Consider the following 23,917-nt stretch of genomic DNA (forward strand, 5'->3'; position numbering starts at 1 on the left):
CATCAAAGCCACCATGCTTCCTAGTTTCCAGGGCTTTAAAATATTTCTCAAAGAAGGAATCGTGTAAAGCTCTGTAAGAAGCCTGCTGACTGTCGGTGCAAGGGATTATGATAAACTCAAAATAAATAAAGCATAATTTATGACTTCAGCACCCTTGCAGTGATTAGCACCAGAAGTTCACTAGTCAATTTCACCTGAAGCTCTTGGTATGTTGCTGTTTGTTCACTGTCACAGCCTTGTCTGTAATGTCAGTTTGTTGTGGTAACTAATCTACATTCTTCCTGCAGGAACAGTATGATTTCCTGTATCACGCAGTTACTGAGATGTTTGAAAAGCAACTGAATGATTTAAATCACAATTATGAAAATCTGCACGAGGTAAGGGGACAAAAATGGAAAGATAAGTTAATATAGTTTTAATATATATATATAATAATTTTTTTTATGATGTACGTAATAAGGAGGATGCCGTAAAGAGGACCCTACCCCCACTCTTTAAACCTGCCTGTCAGTAATAAATAGGGGGAAATAAACAATCTTACCAATACAAAAATATCAGTCGCACCAAGTGTAACTGAACCCAGCGCTCCAAGGATTAAAAGTCACGCACTAAAGCAGCTATTATAAGAGTACAAAACATTAGAAAATATGCATAGATAAAAAAAATTGCAGCATTAAACATCGCTAGCAGAATATCTTAAAATATTCAGTGCAATACGATAGCATTCAGTGGGCTATAAACATCACACACACATATAGTGAGCAACATCAAAGTCCATGCAAAAGTCCTTAAATCAATGTACGGTGCCGTGTCCCATCAGAGGTTTAAACAAAAAAAACTTTCCTTTCCTGAATACCGTCACCGATCCACCAAGTGAACATCCCTTTGGTGATGCACTCACCGCAATTAAAAATTAGATAAACCTGGTTTCTCCACGGGAATGTTGGTAAAATATCTCCTAAGATTACCAAAGGTCTTTCTTGGAATGGCTCAGCTCAGCAGGTGCAACACAAGAAAAACAAGGGAATGCCCAAACATGCATTGCAAATGCATGTGGAACTGCACACTGGATTTGGATATTGTGGTGTAAACAAGCCCTTAAAGGCTTTATAAAAAAGCATGTGATAAATAATATTATCAGCTTGGGAAGATCCTCTTATGTTTCCTCTGAATGATATTGCGAAGAAGGCCGACAAGGCCGAGACTTGGACCCTTAGGGAGCTGATGGATAGAGACAGATCTAGGCTGGATTGGAGGAAACTCAGGATATCCTGAACTCCTGTATCTCTGAACGATCTGCCTGTAGAAATTGAGAATCCAACGAATTTGGTCCATAGTCTCCCATAAACCTTATTGGTGCTCGCCTTTCTCGAGCTCATGAGGGTGGAGATCACTCTTGAAATGCACACCGAAAGATTCCAGCCTTTCCCTCTCAAGAACCAGACCATCAGTCTCAATATCGCCCGGACAAGGGTGCAGGACTGCCCCTGAGAGAGAACATCCGGCCTGGGAGGGAGAGTCACCGGGTCCCGGAAGCTGAGCTGAATCAGGAGGGGAACCATGGCCTGTTCGGCCAGTAAGGTGCTATCACCGCCTCTTTGACCGCTTCTGTTTTGAATCTCCAAAGAGACTTGAAGATGATCGGGAGCGGGAGAAAGTAGTATGCCCTGTTGAAGTTCCACTGATCCGACAGAGCATCCACTCCGAAGGCCTGGCTGCAACGGCCCCCAAGTGTAATACTTCTTGATCTTGAAGTTGCAGGGGGATGCAAATAGGTCCACTTTGGGATTGACTCCCAAGGACAGAATCCATTTGAACGTCTGCACATGAAGAGACCACTCGTTGACTAACTGTGAGCTAGACAGGAAGTCCACTTGGACGTTCTGAACTTCGGGGACGAAAACCGCTGAAATGAACCGCCAACAGCCAGTGAGTCCACCGCTTCTGGTAAGGGCATTTTATTTACTTCCCCTCTTATTGAATATAAGAAGAATTACTCTGGATGTGAATATATATTGGTGTGTGATCTGCATATAAGCCCTGTGACCATCTCCACGCTTGGATGAACTGTTCAAACCCCAGAGACTTGCTCTGAATCCCATTTATTTTTATGGGTCATTTGTACACGTTAATATTGGTGTTTATGGTTCTATGGGACAGTTTTAACACAACCACAAGTTTAGAAGAAATATTATTCTTAGATTGTATTTTTTATTTTTATTTTCACAAGTGCTGTTATAAGGCCTTTTTCCTTTATGCTTGATTTATAGTATTGGTTAAATTCCAAGTTTACATATGGGTGAATTACACTGATGTTCACTTTTTTGGTTATTTTTATATATGTAAGCGTTCTTTATTTAAATATAGCGCTACACTTTTTATTTTCTTATCCTTATACACAATTTGTCTAATTGTTAGTGTTGGCTGCTTGACACGATTGAGTTGGCGCAGCAGTTTTTTCTTTTATTTTTTCACCGCTGAAATATTGGCCAGGTTTCTCTGAGCCCAGGACGTGATGGGCTTGACTTCTTGGAGCAGGGTGGCACTCCTGGTGCCCCCTTGCCTCTTCATATAGGAGACCGCTGTGGTGTTGTCCATTTTTAGTAAAACTGACTCCCCTTTGAGGAGATGAGTGAAAGATTGGAGGGCACACCAGGCTGCCCGCAGTTCCAGGACGTTTGAGCCCGGTTTGTTAAGACGGGCATCCCACTTGCCTTGAGCAAGTTCTGACCTGCAAAGGGCTCCCTAACCAGCACCGCTGGCATCGGTCATGACTGTGACCCATGAGACAGGAGCAATGGAGTAACTGGTGAGCAGATTTCTGCGCTGGAGCCACCAGAAGAGACTGTTCCTCATCACTGAGGATATGTGAATGGACTGATTGACGTCCCCTGATTTCCATTGTTGAAGGAACCCTGTCTAAAAAGGGCGTAGCCTCCACAGAGACCATTTGACCACTGGGGTCGTAGAGACAATCGTTTCTTGATAATTCTTTTTTTTTTTTTAATTCCTTTATTTTCACACTAAGTGGATACAGCCAGTTACATATTCAATATTAGAACAATGTCAAAGTCAAGCATGAGGACTAAAAAAAAAATTGTAAACAGTAATACCAAAAACAACAAGGTCAACAAATCTAGTTACCTTAGTTAGCACCATATTCAAGGCTTATGGGGGTGATACACCGGTGTAACAATACTGCCTATGTATGAGACCTTGTGAGTGCTCTGGGAGCTTAATTGTTTGACTTAATGCTGACTTCCTTGTATGCCAAATCGTGTCACTCAGTGATATAAGATATTTTTTCATATAGTTGGTGAACATGGGGATCTAAGGAGTTATGTAGCCCAGACATGGGACCTATGAAGAGGTAATGGATTTTAGGATTTTCTCTGTATCTGGACAAAAAGAAACCCATGAATGAGGATGCATAATACGAAAACTGGTATCCCCAAGGGTAGGAGAGGAATATAACCAGGATAAAAGGGGAAGGAGGGCAAAGAAAGGGGAGGGGACAGAGAGGAGAGCAGAGACTGAAAAGATGAGGTAGTAAAAAGGGAGGGTAAAGTAAAGTGTGATAATATGATATAGTAGGATGTGGTGTCCTCTGCCTGGGAGATGATGCTAGCCCATTAAGTTAGCTAGATTGTGCCATTTCCTGAAGATAGGCTTCTGTATAGATAAAGTGCTGCCAGGGTCTCCAGGTCTCTCGAAAGGTCTCCTCTCGATTGTGTAAGGTAGCAGTAAGATCCTCCATATCCCTTAGTTCGTTCACTTTAGTAAACCATAGAGACTTCGCCGGTGGTCTCTCCGATCTCCAGCAAAGGGGAATACAAGCCTTGGCGGCATTCAGTAGTTGGATGGTGAGGGAGGTCTTATATTTCTTAATGGGTCGTTCTGATAGATGGAGCAGACAGGCTGCAGGATTCCCCTCCAAGGAGACACCGGTGAGGTGTACGATTGTGCGGGTAACCTCAAGCCAGAATGGGGTGAGCTTGGAGCATGTCCAGAAGATATGTAACATCGTCCCCTCCTCAGCGCCACAGTGCCAACAAAGGCTGGGCACCTGAGGGAAGAAACGATGCAGAATGGTAGGAACCCTGTACCAACGTGTCATCATTTTGTAACAGGTTTCCTGTATCCTAGTGGCAATAGAGGATTTCTTAGCAAAGTAGAGAATTTTTTGTCTCTGCACATCAGTGAATTGGGTTCTGAGTTCCGCCTCCCATTTAGTGAGAAACAGGGGTACATACCCTTCCTCTGGTTGGGTTTGGGATGAATAGAGCAGTGAGAGACAGTGTCGTATTGGCTCCCCACGATGGCAAATAAGCTCCAGTTCAGTGAGTTTGCGGGTAATGCCTGGTTTCCTCAGGCAGCTGCGCAGAAAATTACGCAGCTGTAGGCCACTCCAAAAATCTAGGGGAGGGTCCATCACTGATGTCCCGGCTTCTGAGGAAAGTTGACCGTTGGGCCCCAAGAAATCGTGTAAACGAAGTTTGATGCCCATTGCCAGTCGCTTAAATTGCGGACTCTGAACTCCAGGTGGGAATTCCGGATTACTTAGAATCACCACCATGGGGGACAGCTGCGGGGACACCGATGAGCGCCGAAAAGCATCTCTGACCACCGTTAGGGTGCTGCCCAATGTGGGGTGCTCTGCAAGGTCCTTAGGCAGTGACGTAGTGATCAAAGGCCAGCTCTTGGCCGTACCCCCGGAGTCCTCTTCCTCCATAGCGACCCAGTGCTTTGCCTTTGCATGACAGTGCCAGTCCACCAACCTAGTTAGGTGGACTGCTCTGTAATAAGCCTTAATGTCTGGTAGGCCGACCCCACCCCTACTTTTCGCCAGGTAAAGAAGTTGGAGTCTAACTCGTGGCTTGCGATGGGACTAGACAAAAGCCCGGAACATGGAGTCAATTCGTTTGAAAAACGCTGGAGGTAATCGGATGGGAAGTGCCTGCATCAGGTATAACACCCTTGGCAGTAAAGTCATCTTGAGGGCACTACATCTGCCGAACCAAGTCAGCATCAGAGAATGCCAGTGTAGGAGGTCCGTTTTGAGACGGAGGAGTAGCGGGGCATAATTTGCCGAGTATAATTCAGCAGGATCTGAGGTAATGTCAACTCCTAGGTATCGTATAAGCTTGGTTGCCCATCTCAGTGGAAAGGCCGAACGTAACCGTTGGACAATTCTTTTGCCTACCGTTATGTTAAGGATGGAGGATTTGGTTAAATTGATCTGAAACAAAGAGAGAGTACCGTATTCTTGAAGGGATCGGAGCAAGTTGGGGAGAGAAGTAAGTGGTTCTGTTAAAAAGAAGATAAGGTCGTCCGCAAAAGCGGCCACCTTATGAGATCCCGAGGGTTTTGGGTAACCTACAATGTCTGAGTTCGCCCTTATCGTACACAGAAGGGGTTCTAGGGACAAGATAAAGATCAGGGGGGAAAGGGGGCAGCCCTGACGTGTGCCATTTCGGATACCAAAGAAGTCCGATCTCGTCTCGTTTACCTTGACCGATGCAGTGGGGTGAGTATACAAGGACAGTATCCACTGTAACATGGATGAACGAAGGCCTATGTGCTCTAAAGTAGCCCGGATAAAGGACCAGTCGACACGGTCAAAGGCCTTCTCCGTGTCAGTTGACAGCAGGAGAAGAGCCCGTTTAGTAGTCTTCGCCGCATGTATCAAATTAATAACTCGGATGGTGTTATCCCGTGGTTCTCGTAGCGGCACAAAGCCTGCCTGGTCTCGGGGAATAAGACTCGGTATGTGGGGGAGCAGTCTATTGGCCAGGATCTTGGCAAAAAGTTTTAGGTCCGAATTCAGGAGAGCAATTGGGCGATAACTCCCACATAGCAGCGGATCTTTACCCTCTTTCGGAATGAGAGAGATATAAGCCCTTAAGGTGTCTACTGGGAATAGGTTCCCCTCCATAATGGTATTAAGGGCAGAAACCAAAGGTTTTGATAATATGTCGAAAAAAGTTTTGTAGTACACTGGGGTTAGGCCGTCAGGGCCAGGGGCCTCTTTTGGTTTCGAAGAGGCCGGTGCTGCTCCCAATTCTGCAACAGTCAAGGGTTCCTCCAACTCCTCCCTTACATTATCGGGTAATGATGGCATGCCTGAGGCAGCTAAGTAAGATTGGGGGGTATGACTGCCCTCCGTTGGGGAGTCCACAGATTGCGGTCTGTCTAAATTATAAAGACCTGTATAGAAAGAGCGGAACTCCTCAGCCATGTTTGAAGAGGTATTTAGCTTCTGTCCCGTGGATGACTGTATGTGAGGGATATAGGTTTTCGTGCGAGGGCCCTGCAGAGCCCTGGCCAGAAGTGACCCGGGTTTGTTTGAGAACTCAAACATAGTACGACGTGCCCATGCTAGTTTCTGTTTGGTCTTATGAAATAAAAGCGTACAAAGTTCCTCACGGGCCTTCTGAAGGTCTCGGAAGGTTGCGCGAGCAAGACTAGCCTTGTGTATACTCTCCAGATTACGGATCAGTGCAAGGAGTTCCTCCGTGCGTCGAAGTCTATCCCGCTTGAGACGGGCTCCTATTTTGATCAATGCGCCTCTTACAACCGTCTTGTGGGCTTCCCAGACCACAAGGGGGTTGGGAACTGACCCCTCGTTGACGGAAAAATACTCCCGCAGTACGTTCAGTATCTCTGAGCGGGTTTCCTCCGATTGAAGCAGTGCTTCATTTAGTCTCCAGGATGGGGGAGACCGAGCCATTGGCCCCAACTGGAGTGTCAAGTGGACTGGTGCATGATCGGAGAAAGATATGACATCTATGGACGTAGAAACCACTTTATTTAGATCTTTATGTGACAACAGCAGATAGTCTAACCGCGAGTAGGTGTGGTGCACCTGAGAGTAAAATGTATAGTCTCTGTCTTGGTTGTGGAGCAACCGCCATGGGTCAACTAGGTGTAGGGTATGGAGGTCTGCCTTAAGACGTCTCAGGCGAGAGTATGACAGGTGTGAGGCTCCACGTGAGACGTCCAAGGTCGGATCCATAGCAAAATTAAGGTTTCCGCCAAAGATAAGCATCCCCTCTGAGAACTCCAAGAGCTCAGAGAGGAGCTTGTGCAAAAACTGTGGATCGTCCACATTGGGGAAATAGACATTTGCGAAAGTGACCCGCACATCGAACACCTTTCCCTTTAGGAAAAGAAAACGACCTGCGCGTCTGCCCGCTGCGCCTCAAACACCCATGGAACCGACCTGGCTAGAATGATGCTGACCCCTTTCGATTTGGAGATCGGAGAGACACTGTGGTATGCTACAGGAAATGCCCCATTGGTCAGCCTAGGGATAGAATTTGCACGGAAGTGCGTCTCCTGTAGAAAAGCAACATGTGTTTTCCCCCTGCGCAGGTCAGCTAGAAGCTGCGAGCGCTTCTCCGGTATATTGAGGCCACGCACATTTAGAGAGGTGATCTTAAGGTGACCCATTGTATCTTCTGGCAGGGAAATGGATGTCAATAGGCGCGTGGAAGATTTCCAAAAACAGAACCCCCCCCCAGGCAGAGGTCAGGGATAGGAGAAAATAGACCAGGGGGGAGAGAGTAAAGAAACAGAAAGGGGGCGAATGGACGGAAAGAGAGGTATGGACACTAATAAAAAGTGCGTGAGGGTAGAAAGGTGGGAACAATAGAAAGGAAAAAAAAAGGGGGGGGAGAAGGAGAAGACAGGAAAAAGTAGCGTGAGGGGAAAAGGTAGGAAGGGAAGAGGGATGGGGCAGGGGAGTGAACGGTTCCTGTCGTAGACTAACTATGGGCCCCTGTTGCACACTTAAAGTGTCCACACAGGGGTCCGCCCTAAAGGGGGGGTGGAAGGAGCATTGAGGTCTACTCTAAATTGAGTAGAGTTTAGGCAGTGATCGGAATAAGCAATATATGTGGAGATGTGGGGGAATAGCGCCCCAGAGAATCGTAATGTTTCTAATATGAGAACCAATATAACTTAACATTACCTTTAGTAATTAGTACCCAAGGCGAGGCAGCCGAGCACCCTCCGCCGTGACCATTCGGTGATAGTGTCCCCGGGAGGCTCATGAATGTCAGAAAAAATCCCCGTGCCAATGCAAACAATAAAAATTATTGGCGGGACCCATGCTGACGCCCCATGGCGAAGCCCGCAACACCAGGACCAAGGGTCTTTACCCTCGCACCGAAGCAAGTTGTGGAGGACGAGGTCAATGCAAACAGTGCAAATGAAAAACAATAAAATAAAACGGCATAGAATAGCATAACAAAACATAATATAACAGAACATGTCACCCATGATTACCACAACCCTTGAGATTATTACCCACTATGGCATTACCCCCCCCCCTTCCAAATACGTAGCTACTTGCATATACATTAGGAAAAACTAAGGGGGGTAAGAGGTCTTGAAGTTAGCTCAGGTGGCAAGTAAAATACCCATTGAATATGAAAAACAAATAAAAAGAAACAAACCGGGCCCTCAGGGCACCTATCTGAAATTGGGGAATCGACATATCCAGGGGATAGTGAAATTCAGTGGGAGCTTCTCAAGGTGTGGGGGCTTATGATCCGACTGCTGATCTCCCCGCTGCATCCGTCTCCCCCACCGGCCACCAATAGTTAATCCGTATGGGAGAGGCGGCATGCAAGACAGGACTATTCAGAGTCTGTCTTGACCCAGCACCTCACTTAGCAGGCTAGCAAATGTCAGTTGACATCCCATAGTCCCCAGATGGAGTTCAAAGGTACATCCAGGGGCCAGGAATCCTTAGAGCACACTATGTAAGGTAGTCAACGCGGCCCCAGTTGCCCATCAAAGCAGTTCCAAAAACATCTTGTAGGAGTAGATCTAATGTTTTTAGAATACCCAGGAAGGTGATGCAATGCGAGCGTTCATCATGTCTTACCAGTCCTTGGAATAAGATGAGAAGTTAAGCTTCGGAGGACCTCGGGTGAGGTCTAACAGTCTCTCGACTTGTGGCGCGTGAGCGGGGCCGGCGAACTTGTTGCGGCCTGGGCAGAGGTGGGCCAAGGGCCTCCGGGGACAACAGGTAGTCAAACCAGTTGGGGACACTCACAGCAGGCTTGGCTAGGAAGCTGAACAAGTCTGAGAGTTGGTCTGGTGAGTGTAGGTAGAATTCTGCTCCTCGCCTCCGCACAATTAGATGGAAGTGGTGTCCCCAGCGGTAAGTCGCCTCCGCCGCACGGATTACCTCCAACAGGGGTCTCAGCAGGCCACGTATTGCTCTTGTTTGCCTGGAGATGTCCAGGTAGATCCGGATCAACGCACCGTCAAAGTCAATTGGGCCGCGTTCCCATGCCAGGCGCAGGATCTCTTCTTTTATATTAAAGAAATGCACCCTACACAGGACATCTCGTGGGAGGTCTATAGCATCGGGATCCTGGGATGCTGCGGGGGGGCGCTCTGGGTCCTGGGATACGGTGGACCCTATCCAGCTCCAGCTCCGTAGCCGGCGGTTTTCCGAGGACCTGGTTCAGGATAGCTACCACCGTTGCGCGTAGGTCCGAACCCATGGTGGCTTCAGGGATGCCGTGGAGGCGCAAATTGTTGCATCTGCTCCTGTTCTCGCCGTCATCTAGCTTTAATTGTATCTCCACAAGATGGCGGCGAAAGCCACGCTGCTCCTGCTCCATGGAGGCAATGCGGGCATCAGAAGTGGATGTGGAGGATTCCAACACAGTGACCCTCTCTTCCACTGTATCCACTTGTTGGCGCAGGTCATGTAGTTCCCTGGAGAGTGCATTAACTATGGATGCCGCCATTTCCTGGAGATCTTGCCTTGTGGGCAGACCTGCCACAATGTCTTTGAAAGAGCCCTCCACAGTACTGCCTGTCTCCCCTGTATGACCGCAGCTGGGTTGTGTGTCTGTAATTGGGATCATAGGGGATAGTATAGGGGAGGCTGACCTGTCATCTTGAGCTGCTCGGTCGCCTCCAGCATTGGGTCCCAGCTGAGTGCTCTTCTTGGATGAAGCGGCGGCGCTCGTCGGAGAAACTCGAGGCGGCGCCATCTTGGCCGGGGCAGCGGGGGAGGAAACAGCGGGTTGCCTGAGGAAATAGTGGGTGATTTCCGAACCCTTCTGTGCCCCCAAGTCCAGCGGGTGTTTGCGGTCCCCTGGCATGAATTCCGTCTCTCTCTGACAACGTTAACTGCTCGTTCTCAGGGCTTCCCCGCACAGAGCTCCGAGGTGTGCGTCCTCACTCTGCCATCGCTCGGCCACACCCCTCTTCCTGATAATTCTTAGGCACTGTAAGGCCTTTAGGCGTGAGGAGCTCAGAGCCCGTGAGATTCTCCCTCGGATGACTGGGATCTTTTCCAGTGGGAGAGAGATGGTGCTTTCCACCGTGTTGAACTGGGCTCCTAAGTATACCAGGCACTGGGCTGGTTCCAGATGGCTTTTTCCCCAAGTTTAGGAGCCACCTGAACTCGGACAGTGTGGAGATAACCTGCTCCTTGAGATAGTGGTACAAGCGTATCCCTTTTATTCTGATGAGGGCCACCATGGCCAGAAGAACTCGGAACTTCAAAAAGACTCGGGGTGAGGTTGTCAGCCCGAAAGGGAGGCAGATGAACTGTAGATGTTCTTGTCCAACACTGAACCGGGAGGTATTTGTGGAATTCTTTTGCTACAGGCACATGAAAATAGGCATTTTTCAGATCGATTGAGATTAGCCAATTGCCTGGCTGCTTGTTGGATGGTGGACAAAGTCTCCATTTTGAATCTTTCGGATATTATAAAACTTGTTTAGGTAAGTTAGGTCTATCACGGGGCACCATGAACTGTTTTTCTTCTGCACAAGGAAGAGAGGGGAGTACGCCCTCTGAAACTCTTCGTCTTTCGGGACAGGCACCGCGGCTCCCTGTACTATTAGTGAATCCACGTAGGACAGTAACACCTGCTTCTTTTCTTCTGACCGTGGTAGCAGGGTGGAAATAAATCTGAGGGAAGGAGTACTGGCGGACCATGTGTGGCCTATGGAGACCGTCTTGATGGTCCAGTAATCTGAGATTGAGGCCACCCAGACATGCTGGAAGAGAAGCAGATGCGCCCCCACCTGACCCGCCTGGGCGGGCCCAATCTCTAAAATGACTTAGCTGGCTCTCGTCCACTGGACGCCTGGCTTTTAGCAGATTTTTGGAAGGATGTCTGACCTCTGCTCCCATTTTTTCTGAAATCCTGAACGGGCCTGTAGGAGCATGCTTCCCTTGAACGCTCAGTACTGCATCTTCTTGCTGGGGCTTCTCCTGACCAAACAGCGCCTATCCTGGCGTAGGAAACCAGACTTCCCACCTGTGTCTCAGGCTATAGCATTATCCAGCCGGTTACCAAACAACGAAGACCCTTCAAAGGGAATCCTACATCAGGCCTGCTTAGATGCTGGATCAGCGAGCCAAGGGCGCAACCATAAGGCCTGCTTAGCCGTGACCGAGGATAGCATAGTCCGAGCCAACAGGCGGATAAGATCGATTAAAGCCTTCCCCAGGAAGGCCGGTTCCAGCTTAATTTCCTGAACTGCCGAGCCCCTGGTCAGTTCTTCTGAGACGCTTCTGAGTACAGAGTCCACATTCTCTGCCCAGGCTTCCATAGCCTTGGACATGACTGCGAGGGCCAAGGCGGGTTTGCAAGCCATACCAGCTAGCCCGTAAATTGGTACTTGGTATATTCTCCTCTCAAGCCCGTCCTTGAAGGAAACAGCATCCTCTAAAGCAGTGGTTCTCAACCTCTCTAGTGCTGTGACCCCTTGATAAAATTTCCCAAGTTGTGGGGACCCCTAACAGTAAAATTATTTTCATAGCATGGGTTGTCAGCACCCAAGGCAAGACAAGTAATTTGCGCCCCTAATCCACAGACATTTAGGGCTCCCTTACTCCCATCTTTCTTGTTCTTTCTCTTATTCTTTCTCTTCCGTTTTCTTTGCTCCCCCCCCCCCCTTTTCCTCTCCCTTCCATGTATTCTCTATTTTTATTCCTTCTCTTACTCCTTAGTGGGGGGCGGGGGAAATGGGATTAGTGGCAGTGCTGGTGGGGGGTGGGATCAGTGCCAGTGGAGGGGGGAGTTCAGATCAGCCAACTTAGGTGCTCTTGATCAGGGCCATCTGCTGATCTGAGAACTGTAGTGGGGACTTTTAACTGCAACTATAATCACAGGTAGTGTTGCTCACTGTGTCTCCGGCTTCACTGTGTCTCCGACATCTCATAGCAGTGACACCTTTGCCGAAAAAAGGAGATAGGGCCTCCTCCAGCCCCTCCCACTTCACATTCCTCACCAGTCAGCTGACCTCTAGTATCTGCCCCCCAGCCATACTGCAAACTGATTGGGCGGCTTCGAAGAGGCTGAGTGGGCAGTCACGGGCTCCAGGAATAGCCCAACTGGGCGGCCACAGGCTCCAGGGACAGCCCAAAAGATCTAGGACAGCAGTGCGGGATTCAGGAACAACCCAGGATTCTGTGACCCCTGGCAAATCATCATTCGACCCCCGAGGGGTTCCCAACACCCAGGTTGGGGTATAATCTGGAAGTTTTGCTTGAAGTAGAAGTCTTCTTATCTACCTTGCTCCACTCCTCATCAATGATATCCTTCCATTCAGAAAGGAGCAGATAACTGGAACGTTCCTTTTCCAGGTGTTTAAAGAACTTCCTTTGCTTAGCCGGAGGAGTGGAAGGATCTTCCCACTTAAGGGCCGCTTTGACCGCCTGAATTAGGGGGAAACCAGGGTGAAGTCGAAGGCACCGACAAATTCATCTCCCTCCAATTCGCTCTAAAGAGACGGGGGAGGCATTGTAAGGCTGGAATGAGCCCGGATCCTCCTGGGCCTTGTCAGCCAGGGAGCCAGATAGAGTGGAAGACTGGCTCCGCATGCAGGTTGTACCCCACTCCTTTAGGGATTGCTGCACCACACGCTTAACAAGAGACTCCATCTGTTGAATTTCTGTCTCTTTCTCCTCAACCGCCCGGGCATAACATGGATCACACAGTGATTTGCCCTCCGGGACTCGTGTCCCACATCCCCAGTAGGCTCTGCGATCAGAGCGGCTGTCATGGTGGTGGGTGTGGTGTCTGGAGGAGGAATGGGAGCATCTCCTCTGTTGATGGGTCCTAGACGGAGAGTCACTTCTGGACCTAGATGAGGAAGGTTGACGTTGCGGCCTGGCAAGGTCCATGTTGTCTTGGACAATAAACTGGTGGAAGGGCTAAAAAGGAGAAGGGCAGAAAACACATCACATTAGGGGATATGTCCATACCAATGTGAACCTGCCCCCACACTCCACACACACACACGTGTCCTGGGAGAAGGAAAACAAATAGCATGCAGTTTGCCCCTTAAGAGCCATCTCCTCTACCCCCCCACCCTGCACCATAACCCCAGGCCGGAGCTTACCTCAACCTGGGAACCTGATGCATGGAGGAGCTGTCGCAAGGTGCCCACAGTGATCCCCAGTATGCCAGGGGCTCACAGGGATTTAAATATCCCCGCTGTAATGTCGGGACCGCTAATGCGCGAAACCAAGCTTCGTCCAAGGATGGCGCATGCGCAGAAGCGCGCCGGAGCCGCAACCCGGAAGAAGGAGACGTGTTCTGGAACGCACCTGCATTCCAGGCGCCATAGAGGGGGGAAAAAAAAGAAGAAAGAGAAGGGAAGGATAAGGCACACAAGGGGAGACACAAGCAAATAACAAAAACTTGCTGCCATGGAGGACCTGCCAGCCGATCCACCGGACACAGAGGCCTGGAGCCACACACCCACCCATGGCTGGGCCCTGGGCTATCCTGACACTGTTAGAAGGTATGGCCGGCATCAACCTCGATCGACTGGACGTCCATAAAAGTAAGTGCATTGTTTGTAGGTCCAGTGAGGACAAAGAAGGAACACAGTCTCTCGTGGTGAGCTCAAATTTATGGGAGTGGGGTCCTATAGCATTGGAGAGCAGGCAGAGTTAACCCACATGTAGGCTGCCATGGAGTCTGTCCGGAAAATTATATTTACTTAACCTCAATGATTATTTCCTTTTAGTTGGAGGTTTTTTTTTTCACCTTTTCTTTCTATCATGCCTTTTTCCACATTTAACTATTTCTGTCATAGTTGATCACTGTTCAATTTATCAAAAAATGTTAATGAATACATTCAGGAACATACGGAAGGGGAATGTTGAAGGGACACTTATGACTGCAAGCAGAAAACATTGTATTGCATGCAGAGAACCTCACATTCAGGCAGATCTGTTGTCTCTATCAATACAACAAATACAAGTGTCACTTAGGTGTTTAGGAGATGCAGTGGCATGCACTGATTAGCCCACAATTTGAGTGATTTTCTCAGTGATTTTAATCTACTGCTATTGGTGATTTCAATTTCAGCACAGTTTTTCTACCTCTGCATATACTGTAGGTACTAGGTAATTAAGGTTGACCATGGACAGTGGATAATGCCAACTGATGTTCTAGGCTTTGACTATCATTTTTTATAATTAAGCTAACTCCTTGGATGGAAGGAAGGGAGGTTCTAGGGGGGCATGGACTATTATTGTAACAGGAAATTTTTTAGGTCTTTGTAAAATGTCCATGCAAGCAGTACAGATTCCTTACTTGTCCTTTGAGAAATGATTGTAAATGTTTATGGAATGACCTTATCTTTCAAACAAGTCTTCTGACACTTAAGCTGGCCATACATTGTATGATTTTCGGGTTCCTGAAAAACTGGCCGAAATTTGCTCAGTGGATGGCCCTGTCACCCGTTTTCAATCCTACATCTTTCAAAATCTAACAAGTCAGGTGGAAAATTGTCAGCTGAAAATCAGCTGCATTCAGTAAGATGCAGCTGCAGTTCGGGTGCTTTAGCAGCCTGCGGGGTTGGATGTCAAAATACAGTAGGTACAGTGGGAGTTTCGTCCATCTGCACTGTGTAGTGTTAATAGAGGAAACTTGCAGGATGAAGGAAAAAATGTTTAGTGTATGGCCAGATTTTCTTCCCTCTACCCCAATCACATGTCTATGGCTAGCCTTAAAAACTATTTAAAATTACTGTTTCAGTTGTTTTAATACATTTTCAAATAAAAGAGTGATACAAAACAATATTCACTTGTACAATGCTGAGCTGTCAGGAGATAATGGAAACGATTAAAAATTTAAGTCACTTTCCCATTGCATCCCATCAGAATTCTTGTGCATTTTTTCTGTAATTTTCTTTTTATCTCTGATAAATATTGAACCCTTGCAGACAGAATAGGGTTAAATGTTTTGTACTTTGCACTGAAAACAGGAAGAGGGACTTCCTGATTTATTCACAGATATGGTTTTGGCACCAACTCATCTGTATGTATCTCTCCCTCTCCATATAGAATAAAGCACCCTATTATGACGACGTGGCACCGCAGCTGAACCTTTCCCGTGCCCAGGCCCTGCAACGGAAGAAGGATCTCAGTCCATGGTGAGTAGTCAATGCTGAAATGGGAAACCATATCGAACAAGATGTTTCCTATGTCTTCAAAATGTTTTTGTGTTTCATACATGCATGTCAACATGTCTTAAAAGAGTAGATGGCATTAACATTGAACTCCTGCCAAAACAGTTGCGTGTGTGTATTTAGGACCAATTGCAAACAGGTGAGGTTTTGCTATAAATTGTTATTATTTTACCCTCAGGTTTTTATTTCTGTCTTAGCCATGCTCATAAAAAGAAGTGCGTACATATCAGTTTGTATCCCCACTGTAACAGCTTTCTAGCTAAGTGACCAGCAAAGAAGAGATTGGCATTTAAAGGGAATATGCAGTTTCCCCAAAACAGCCAATCAGAGCTCACTTTCTGTCTGTCCAGCTACATCGTTAAACTCCTTTTTCATTGACTACAGTGGGTTTCTTGATTCTTCTGCCCTTTATTCATTCTATCACCGACCATTTATATAGAATTTTCTTATTGGTTTTGCATAAAATAAAATCACTTGCATTGCTCATTTGTACCTCACAATGAAAAAAAGTCCCATTTGTCCCACAAAGGCTGGCAAATACACTTTGTTGATCAAAATATTTCCTTACTATCCTTCAGCAAGCCTAATTTCAACTTTTAGCATACGGCTGCTCAGATAAAGTGGCTTATTTATAAAGAGAGGCAGACATCCCGCAGTGCAGACTGTGCAGCCCCATGAGTGCCCCCTGGAATTTAGTGGTCCATTTATATTAGATGTGGGTTTTGAGGTTGCTGGGAACCCTACTGCTGTCATGTAGACCGGGGCAGAAGCAGCAGGTAGCCTTTATGATGCCCTAACCATTCTGCTACTTTGTAAAATCCAAGTGATGATGGGCAGAATGTATGTCCTTCTCTCCCTGCCTGACCAACACTGAGGCATACACAATGCTTTTCTCACCAATACCATTAGGACTAGGATTAAGGGGGGTAATTGCTGTCTGCAGTCAGTTGTGTACTATGAACAATGAGAAAGTTTATGTCACTGCAGCCATGTTTTTGTCTGTATCTACCCATACATCGAAGAGCTGTACCTGGACACATTTTGAATAAAAGGCCCAAAGTTTGTCCTCTCAAAGGGGTCCTTTGATGGCTATGCTTGGTACTGGGGGTGAATGTTACAAGGTTAAAGAGACCCTGTCGCCACCTTAAAAAATTGCAGGTAACACAAAAAATCAAGTATTTTAAAATCTAAGTGCTGTCAAAATTTAAAAAAAATCAACACAAGGGACATGATTTACTTTTATCTTGATGTGTCCCCTGTGCTGCTGGCTCCTGTCACAGGCACTTCAACCTTTTATTCTTCCACTTGTCCTCCATTCATAGATTGACATCTATAAATGGAGGGGGTGGGTGGAAAGAGCGGGCATAGTTGGACACTATTAATGAGTGTGAATAAATAGGAGAGGGGTAGTGGAAAAATGTGTATATTGACTAAAATAAAGGTAACTCAATTAAATTCTTAATCTACTCCTTATAAAAAAAAGTTCATGCAAATTCATCAATGTGATTTATGAAAAGTACTTCATAAAAAAGTGCAATGTGCTTGAAAGTGTAAAAAAACTAAAATGGCCATCAATTAATTCATAAAAATAAAGATAAAATTATATTCATAAAATAAACATATTATAGAAATTGTGTTGGTGCAGATGCTTTACAGTTCAAGAATTCCACCCGTGCTCCCCTCTCAGTTCCACACTCACCGGAAAGCTGTACCCCTGCAGGGGTAAATCGCATTCAAGCAGAGTTGCCTCTGATCTTGGTGCCAATAGAATTTCCTCTTGCACGGGATGTTGGTTCATACGATGTATTCACATATGGATGGATGTGAAAACGGAAAAATTGTATACTCACCTTTCCATAATTTTCCTTTCCTGGTGCATCTTCATGGCAGCAAAAATATGGGTTGTGACTCTGCCCCCACAACCTGATAGGACTGGTTAACTATAAATCAAAGACAGACCCGTCTCACAGCATTCTCTGTAACTCTCACCATTTGGGTGGGCATCTGTATGCTGCCATGAAGATGCACCAGGAAAGGAAAATTACGGAAAGGTGAGTATAAAATTTTCCATTTTCCTGGTGCATTATGGCAGCATATATATGGGGACTAACTCGCCATATGGGAGGGTGCAAGAAAAATTTTGTAATCATCAGTAGCGCAAGTATGCACCATGAATTTTCCAAATTTTACTGTCGCGAGCCGGGTTCACCTATTAAAGTGTAATGAAGGTGTCCTGGGAGGACCATATTGCTGACTTGCAAATAACCTCAGGAGACACTCAGCGCTGAGCTGTCCACAGAGCTGGCACTGCCCTAGTTAAATGTGCTCTTAAGATCTCCAAAACAGGAAGGCCTTAAAGAGTAGGCTCTTTTAATTGTCTTAATCTAGGAGGTGACTGAACGTGTTGATGCTGACTGACCCTGTCTTAAGTCACGCTGGAACCAAGAACATATTTCAGCTTTCCTGAATTAAAAAGGTAGCTGCCAACCAGGTCACCGGCATTAGCTCAACATCCAGGGGATGTGGTTCTCTCATTCAACCAAGAAAGACGGCAAATTGACTTCCTGGTTAAATTGTAAGGAGAAAGACACCCCATGGATAAAAGCAGTCTGGAGTTTTAGGACTATTCTGTCCGAGTAGAATGTTAAGTGAGGCTCCTTGAGTACAAAGCCTGCAGTTCTGACATCCTTTTTCACAGAGGTTGTAGCAACCAGAAATACGGTCTTTAGGGTTTGCAGAGTGAAGTCGATTCTGTAGGATAGAAATGAGGCCTTGATAGAAATGAGAACCATAAGCAAGTTCCACATAGGTAACAATGGTTTCCTGGGAGGTCTATAGCTTCATGCAAGCCTTTTAAGAATTGCATCACTAAAGGGTTAAGGACTCCTTAAACCCTTGCAAGTGCAGACAAGGCTGAACTTTGAGCTTTAAATATATTTGAACCTAGGCCCCTGTTCAGCCCCAGCTCTAAGAACTGTAGAACCTTGGCTGGTTTAGGTGATAAAGGACTCCAGGCTTTTGCTGTGTGAGATCTGCATCATTTTCCCATATTCTTTGGTAAATCTTATTCATGAAGACCTCTGGTTTGACACAAGGTAGGCACTACCTGCACTGAGCATGCTTGACTTGGTAGCCACTGCCTCTCAACTTCCATGCCATCAAAAGTAGTCTCTTGGAGCTGGATGGCAAAACTGTCCATAAGAAAGCGAATCCATCATCACTGGAAACGGCAGTGGTGATTCAATGCTTAAGAGTAGGAGAGAGAGACACTAGAGCCTCCTAAGCCAAAAAAACTACTCGGTTCAAGAAAATTCAATACTATTCCTCATAAGCTTAACATCCTATGACCTTAAGCAGCCTGCTTTTTGAAATGAGTCCCCCAACCTTTCTAGCTGGGGTCTGATGTGATAATGTTCCATCTGAAAATAATTGGTCAGTTACGAAGAACCAAGGATACTCCAGCACTGTTCTGCTGGAAGAGACTTCACTCCCAAAGCACCTTTGGCTCTCTCTATCAGAGGACAGAAATTCCCTTGTGGAAGTTCTACTGAATTTTTCCCGTCGCTATTGCAGACAGTAAGACCTTTGTGAATGCCCTGGAGGAGATGTACAGACCGAAGGGGAGGGACTCAAACTGGTAGAGGAATTGAGGATGAATTGGGACAAGTAGGTGTCTGATAAACCTACAGGAGAATCCATTCTCCCAGATTTATGAATATAATTGATTTAATTGATTGGAGGTTTTCCATCTTGCACGACTCTAACTTCCTGTGCTGCTTGTCAATTTTTTTTTTTTTTTAAACTTTAGCACTGGGCACAGATTACCTGGTTTTTATTTTTTGCTAGGAACAGAGGTGAACCAAATCCTCATCTCCTCTGGGTAACTAGAACCTTCACGATTGCTCGTTTTTCTTTTTTTTTTTTTTTTTTTTTTTTAATCCAGCTACAAACTGGACCAGAATTTTTTACTTTTCCATCAACTCTGGTAGCCTGGCTGGCTGGAAGAGATTGAAAGGTGGACTTCCCACCTGTCAATGTTATATGATCGTTATGCTCATTGAATTATGCTCCTGCATGGGTAAGTTTGTCATGTTATACTTTTTCAATAAAAATTATTGTACCAGAAAGGCGTACCTCCCTTAAACTTCCACCAATGTCACGCCGATATAGTTGATATGGCCCACAGATCCTGAAGGTTTTCCCTCCAGGTGTGTGTGTAAAGCTTCGCACAGGCCCCCCCTGGATTAGTGCACCCTTAAAAAGGACTTCCGCTGTTCTCCTAAGTAGGAGCCTTAATTATGAAATCACTCCCATTAGACTCACTGCAGATGCTACAGTATGTAGGAGCAATCAGATCTAGATCTAATTTTCAGACTAGAGCCTCCTTGAATGTGACATGTCTGGCCAGCTACATTCATGATGCATCCATCATCGGAGGAGACTGCAGCAGGTTGACCTCTAGCTTTTTCAGGGTATACGGTTTTGACAGCTTGTTTATAAGGGCATTTTTCTCTGACCCCTTCTATTCTTCCTGGATTAACTCTTCCAGTTGTTCAGTGAAGGAAATTAGTACTTTCTAACCTTGTGGAGAGTTTCCTCCACTTCAACCCAGGCAATTGCAAGCAATGGCATGCTTTCCTATTTGGACACCACCTACTGGCTCTGGTTGGAAGTGCTAGGCAATTCATGCACTGTAGCTTGTCAAGCAATGACTTTCCACCATGAATCCACCAACCATTAGGGCTGGTAATCTGTGGTGTTTGTAAACGGGGAGCAAACAAAATGAGAGGTGAGATGACATTGATCAATGTTGCCTGTATGTCTGCGCTTGAACGGTGACTGTTCTGGCTTTTAGCAGGCTCTCTTCATCTTGAGGTCCTTGCAGGACTGTATAGTGCTTGTTCCAGGCAAATTTGGCATACTAGCTTGGCAGGCAATGACTTTCCACAACAAATGCAGCGACTATTAGGGCTGGTAACTTGTGATGTTTGTAAACGGGGAGCAATGATAATGAGGGGTGAGAAGATGAGCTTAATCGTCATTGCCTGGATGTCTGTTCTTAGATGGTGACTTGTCTTGACCGTCAGAAGGCTCCCTCCATCTTGTAGTCCTTACAGGACTATAGATATTGGCTCTCTTTTTCTCAGTCTTCACTACTTACCTAATCCCTATACCTTAAAAGCAATGGGTGGTCTGACTGGACAGTGTTTCCCATAGAAACAGAGCAAAGCAACAGACTGAAATGAAAAACAGCATAATGCTCAGTCTCCACTATTGCGACCTAAAAGTCGCATGATTTTGCCGCAGATTTGATGTGACTTGAAGTAATGCCTGTGTATTCTTAAGGTCTATGAACACAGATATGAGCGGTACTCATTGGAAATCATGGGGTACGGCTTGTTATGCGACTTTGCAGTGACAAGTCGCACTAGTGGAAACTGAGCCCAACACAGTGATCCCAGAGCAAGCATTAAAAAGGGGATAGGAAGAGCCCAGGTGAATGCCATAAAGAGCACAATGATCCTTGAACAACACTGAGAACGAGATAGGAAAAACACAGGTGAATGCCATAAAAAAGGAAAACATACCTGCAAACAATGACCACATAAGCATCCAGCATGCATGAGTAGAGAGCGCCACCATTTGTTGCCCAAAAATGCCATCAAACCATTTAGAACTCACATTTGCCATTAGTGATGATTAAGGATGAGCTCCGGTGTGTTCGCATGCTGCACTTGCCGAGCCCGCCAGGAAGTCGGCACGGCACAGCGCTAATCACAGGCAGTGAGACATTTCCCGATCTCTGCAGCCGCACATCACTGCTTGTGATTAGCACTGCGTCGTGCCGACTTCCTGGCGGGCTCGGCACGTGTAGCATGCGAACACGCCAGAGCTCATCCTTAGTGATGATATCGGTGCCTGAGCATGTTCAGATCACCATCCTGGAAAAGCTCTAGCCAGGAAACACAGAGGCCGCATCACTTCCTGCCTCTCATGCTCAGAGTGTACTTGCACTGCTGCAGCCATCTTGGGAATGGCAAATGCCCAGAACACAGAGAAAAGAAGTAAAAAGCATATGGAAAACAAAAAGAAACACTGTTGCTTGCGTCAAAGCTTGTTTAAAGCTTTCTTTGAGAAGCCTGCACCACCAGAATGGGGCTCCAACCATATAGCTCATTTAGAGACTGTAGAGGAAGAACTTCCACCCAGGACAGGCTGAAATATACCCCCCAGACCACCAGAATGGGGCTCCAACCATATAGCTCATTTAGAGACTGTAGAGGAAGAACTTCCACCCAGGAGAGGCTGAAATATGCCACCCAGACCACCAGAATGGGGCTCCAACCATATAGCTCATTTAGAGACTGTAGAGGAAGAACTTCCACCCAGGAGAGGCTGAAATATGCCCCACAGACCACCAGAATGGGGCTCCAACCATATAGCTCATTTAGAGACTGTAGAGGAAGGACTTCCACCCAGGAGAGGCTGAAATATGCCCACCAGACCGCCAGAATGGGGCTCCAACCATATAGTTCATTTATAGACTGTAGAGGAAGGCCTTCCACCCAGGAGAGGCTGAAATATGCCCCGTAGACCACCAGAATGGGGCTCCAACCATATAGGCTCATTTAGAGACTGTACAGGAAGGACTTCCACCCAGGAGAGGCTGAACCTGGCTGGGGCGACAAACGGTAAGGGCTACCTCACGATTTCAGTCCTGACCAGGTGAGGGAAAAAAAGGAGAATGCTGTGAGCCGGGTCTGTCTTTGATTTATAGTTAACCAGTCCTATCAGGTTGTGGGAGCGGAGTCACAACCCATATGTATGCTGCCATGATGCACCAGGAAAGATTGATACTCATAGCGTAAATCCGTAAAAATTAGTTTTATTCAATCAGTTCAAGGTAGTATCTTTAAAAACATGCATCTATAGTGCTAAGGAAACAGTAATGCCCCGTACACACGGTCGGATTTTCTGACGGAAAATGTGTGATAGGACCTTGTTGTCGGAAATTCCGACCGTGTGTAGGCTCCATCACACATTTTCCATCGGATTTTCTGACACACAAAGTTTGAGAGCAGGATATAAAATTTTCCGACAACAAAATCCATTGTCGGAAATTCCGATCGTGTGTACACAAATCCGACGGACAAAGTGCCACGCATGCTCAGAATAAATAAAGAGATGAAAGCTATTGGCCACTGCCCCGTTTATAGTCCCGACGTACGTGTTTTACGTCACCGCGTTTAGAACGATTGGATTTTCCAACAACTTTGTGTGACCGTGTGTATGCAAGACAAGTTTGAGCCAGCATCCGTCGGAAAAAATCCTAGGATTTTGTTGTCGGAATGTCCGAACAAAGTCCGACCGTGTGTACGGGGCATAACAGTGTTACAGCCATAGATGTGGGACAGTGTGCGTTCCACAGACTGAGATTACAAAAACCGGAAGTGATGTGATTATGTTTCAAGCTCCGCCTTTCCCCTTTGCGTCATCAGACTTGATCTGAAGCGGTCGCTTGTATATTACTTATGGTAATTAACCCCTTGCCACCGAGGCCAATTCTGACACTTCTCTCCTACATGTAAAAATCATCATTTTTTTGCTAGAAAATTACTCAGAACCCTCAAACATTATATATTTTGTTTTAGCAGACAACCTGGGGAATAAAATGTTGTTGCAACTTTTTATGTTACACGGTATTTGCGCAGCAATTTTTCAAACTTTTTTTTTTTTTGGAAACTGTTTCATGAATTAATAAAAACAAAAACCACTGCTGCTGGTAAACGGACGTTTAGGAGCAGTTGGGCATTTTTTTCAACTGCTCCTGAACTCTCAGTACATGTACACAGGGTCAATAATAAAGAATAAAGTGTGGCGCTAAAATAGACTTGTTCCTTATTGGGCAGGACCCACCAGAATAACAATCTGAGGGCCAAATCTAGCCCAGTGAGGTATTTAATAAAATGGGATTTTCTCAAATCCTATATATAAGAAATTAATGGGAAGAAAATAAATTAACAAGGTAGTCACCCTTATATTCCCATATATCAAGTATAAACTATGAATAAGATCCTATAGTGAACAACCAGTTCTATAGAGGTATACTTAGAAACTTGGCCACTGGGGCTTCCTTCAGACAGCCAGGATGGTTCCCGTGTATTCAGATGGTAAAACTGTAACTGTAGATATAGGTATGTAAAAAATACTCTCACCAAAGATGGTGGACTCACCAGCCAGCGGCTTCGGAGTCAGAGTGAGCTTGTGGCAAAACGAACAGCGGTGGTTGAAATGCTGCTTCATCCGTTAGTAGAGACGCTGGAAGGTGAGGATCCCCACAGAACGGCCTCCCACACTTCAATGCTCTATTCACCATACAAATCCTCAGGTGAAGAAATCAGAGAAGAAACTCCACATAGCGTAAAACTGCTTCCAAAAAAACTTT

The 23,917-nt window shown here is 46.1% G+C and overlaps 1 protein-coding gene across 2 annotated transcripts in view; it reads left to right on the forward strand.

Annotated features, from left to right (window-relative positions):
- PTPN18 (protein tyrosine phosphatase non-receptor type 18) overlaps positions 1-23,917 on the forward strand; it is a 162,721-nt gene that overhangs the window by 99,130 nt on the left and 39,674 nt on the right. For both annotated transcript variants that reach the window (XM_073599772.1, XM_073599771.1), the window contains 2 exons: positions 288-377; positions 15,347-15,435. In XM_073599772.1, coding sequence (XP_073455873.1) covers positions 288-377; positions 15,347-15,435 — 179 coding nt within the window. The remainder of the gene's footprint in view (positions 1-287; positions 378-15,346; positions 15,436-23,917) is intronic.

This window comes from Aquarana catesbeiana, linkage group LG09, assembly GCF_042186555.1.
Source record: "Aquarana catesbeiana isolate 2022-GZ linkage group LG09, ASM4218655v1, whole genome shotgun sequence".
Classification (NCBI taxonomy): domain Eukaryota; kingdom Metazoa; phylum Chordata; class Amphibia; order Anura; family Ranidae; genus Aquarana; species Aquarana catesbeiana.